Source organism: Notothenia coriiceps, unplaced genomic scaffold (assembly GCF_000735185.1).
Source record: "Notothenia coriiceps isolate Sejong01 unplaced genomic scaffold, NC01 NC01_scaffold00038383, whole genome shotgun sequence".
Lineage (NCBI taxonomy): Eukaryota > Metazoa > Chordata > Actinopteri > Perciformes > Nototheniidae > Notothenia > Notothenia coriiceps.
In genome coordinates, this window is record NW_011371084.1 from 19 (window position 1) to 1,610 (window position 1,592).

General features: G+C 36.7%; 1 protein-coding gene across 1 annotated transcript; it reads right to left on the reverse strand.

The window, feature by feature from the left end:
* Window positions 1-203: 203 nt before the first annotated feature.
* On the reverse strand, window positions 204-1,586 carry LOC104968204 (hexokinase-2-like). Its single transcript, XM_010797780.1, has 4 exons — window positions 1,507-1,586; window positions 1,265-1,384; window positions 697-792; window positions 204-320 (listed from the first exon to the last, which is right to left on the reverse strand). Exons 1-4 carry the CDS (start codon window positions 1,561-1,563, stop codon window positions 204-206), a joined length of 390 nt encoding a protein of 129 aa, XP_010796082.1. The 5' UTR covers window positions 1,564-1,586.
* Window positions 1,587-1,592: the final 6 nt, after the last annotated feature.

Genomic DNA, 1,592 nt, shown 5'->3' on the forward strand with positions numbered 1-1,592 from the left:
CCCTTAGCTGTGATATAATGAGCATATACCACGGCCTGTCGTGAGCTATTGCTTAAATATAATATAATATGTAAGATGATGTAGTTAAATATAATATAACATAATATATAATAAATTATATAATATAATATATAACATAATGTAATATAATATTAAATAATATATATATATATATATATTTCGGAATGTTTCTCTAATGTTGACTAAAATAAATGTTTACCGATGATCATGCCGATCTCACAGCTCTGGTCTCTGTAGCCGCAGCTCATCATCGTGCCCACTGTGTCGTTCACCATGGCAACTGAGCCAATATCATAGTCCTGCAGATAGAGATTAATTATAATAATCAATTAAGGAAAATTGTTTCTGTATCCTGGGTATACAGTCATTTGACAGGCTGTGTCCATGTGCAAAATGGGTGTAATACCAGTGTAATTAAAGTGTAATATAGATGTGATAATGCTGTAACGTGGCTGTAATATGGGTCAAATAACAGTGTAATATAGGCGTAATTACAGTGTAATATGGGTCTAATAATGGTGTAACATGGATGTTGTATGGGTCAAATAACAGCGTAATAGAGGTGTAATTACAGTGTGGGTCTAATAATGGTGTAACATGGATGTTATTTGGGTCAAATAACAGTGTAATATAGGTATAATAATAGTGCAGAACTCAACAGTATTTAGTACTGACCCCTCTCCTGTCAATGGCCTTTCTCAATAGCTTCACCACGTCTTCGCCCTCCACCCCAGAGCAGTTAAAGCCTTTAGTCCAGCGGATCAGGATGCTCTGTACAGGAAACATATAGCATTCAAGTTTTATACAAAGGAAAAAAAGTCTTATATTGTATGTAAAACTAGTAGATTTTCTTTCAAAAACACCTGCAGTGCTTTAAATCTCATGCAACAATATTTTCATATACTTATTAGAAATCTTAGTTTTTTTTTGATGAACCCTTTAATGGTTTATGTATCCTGGGGGATACAGTCATTTGACTGGCTGTGTCCATGTTTAAAACAGGTGTAATGCCCGTCTAATTACAAAGTAATATAGGTGCAATATAGGTCTAATAATGTAATTATGATGTGATCAAGGTGTAATATTGGTGTTACGTGGGTGTAATAACAGTCTTATATGGGAGTAATAACAGTGTAACACAGGTGTAATGAAGAACATAGCAATCAATACATTTTCCAAAATATGTTATGAATGCCCATTTAAGGGTTAAGAGTGTGTGTGTGCGTGCGTGTGTGTGAGAGACCTTGTCGATTTCTTTCTGTTCGCAGGGGAAGGAGAAGGTGAACCCCAGAGGAAGAGTTTGTCCCTTCAGATTATGGGAGACGAGGAAGTCCCCGAGACAGTCGGCGATGTGGTTGAACAACTGGACAGAAAAGAGACGGAGACAAGTAGCAGAATATGAAGACACTAAAGTAGTGTTTTGTTCTTTTTAGGTACTGTATATACTGTATTTGTATATGTAATGCTGCCTAATGTATATGCCACCTGCTCTCCTGATCCCAGCATCATTTCCTTGGGGATGGCGCAGATCTGACTGTCCATCTTCAGGACTTTCTGCTGCTCCTCCACCA

What these genes read in the sequence shown, in the direction of transcription:
- LOC104968204 (XM_010797780.1), bottom strand. Translation starts at nt 1,563, where the DNA reads ATGGACAGTCAGATCTGCGCCATCCCCAAGGAAATGATGCTGGGATCA. An exon ending in TGCTGGGATCAGGAGAGCAG is followed by an intron (nt 1,385 to 1,506) that starts GTGGCATATACA and finishes TTTTCTGTCCAG; the next exon opens with TTGTTCAACCACATCGCCGA. An exon ending in AGGCCATTGACAGGAGAGGG is followed by an intron (nt 321 to 696) that starts GTCAGTACTAAA and finishes CTCTATCTGCAG; the next exon opens with GACTATGATATTGGCTCAGT.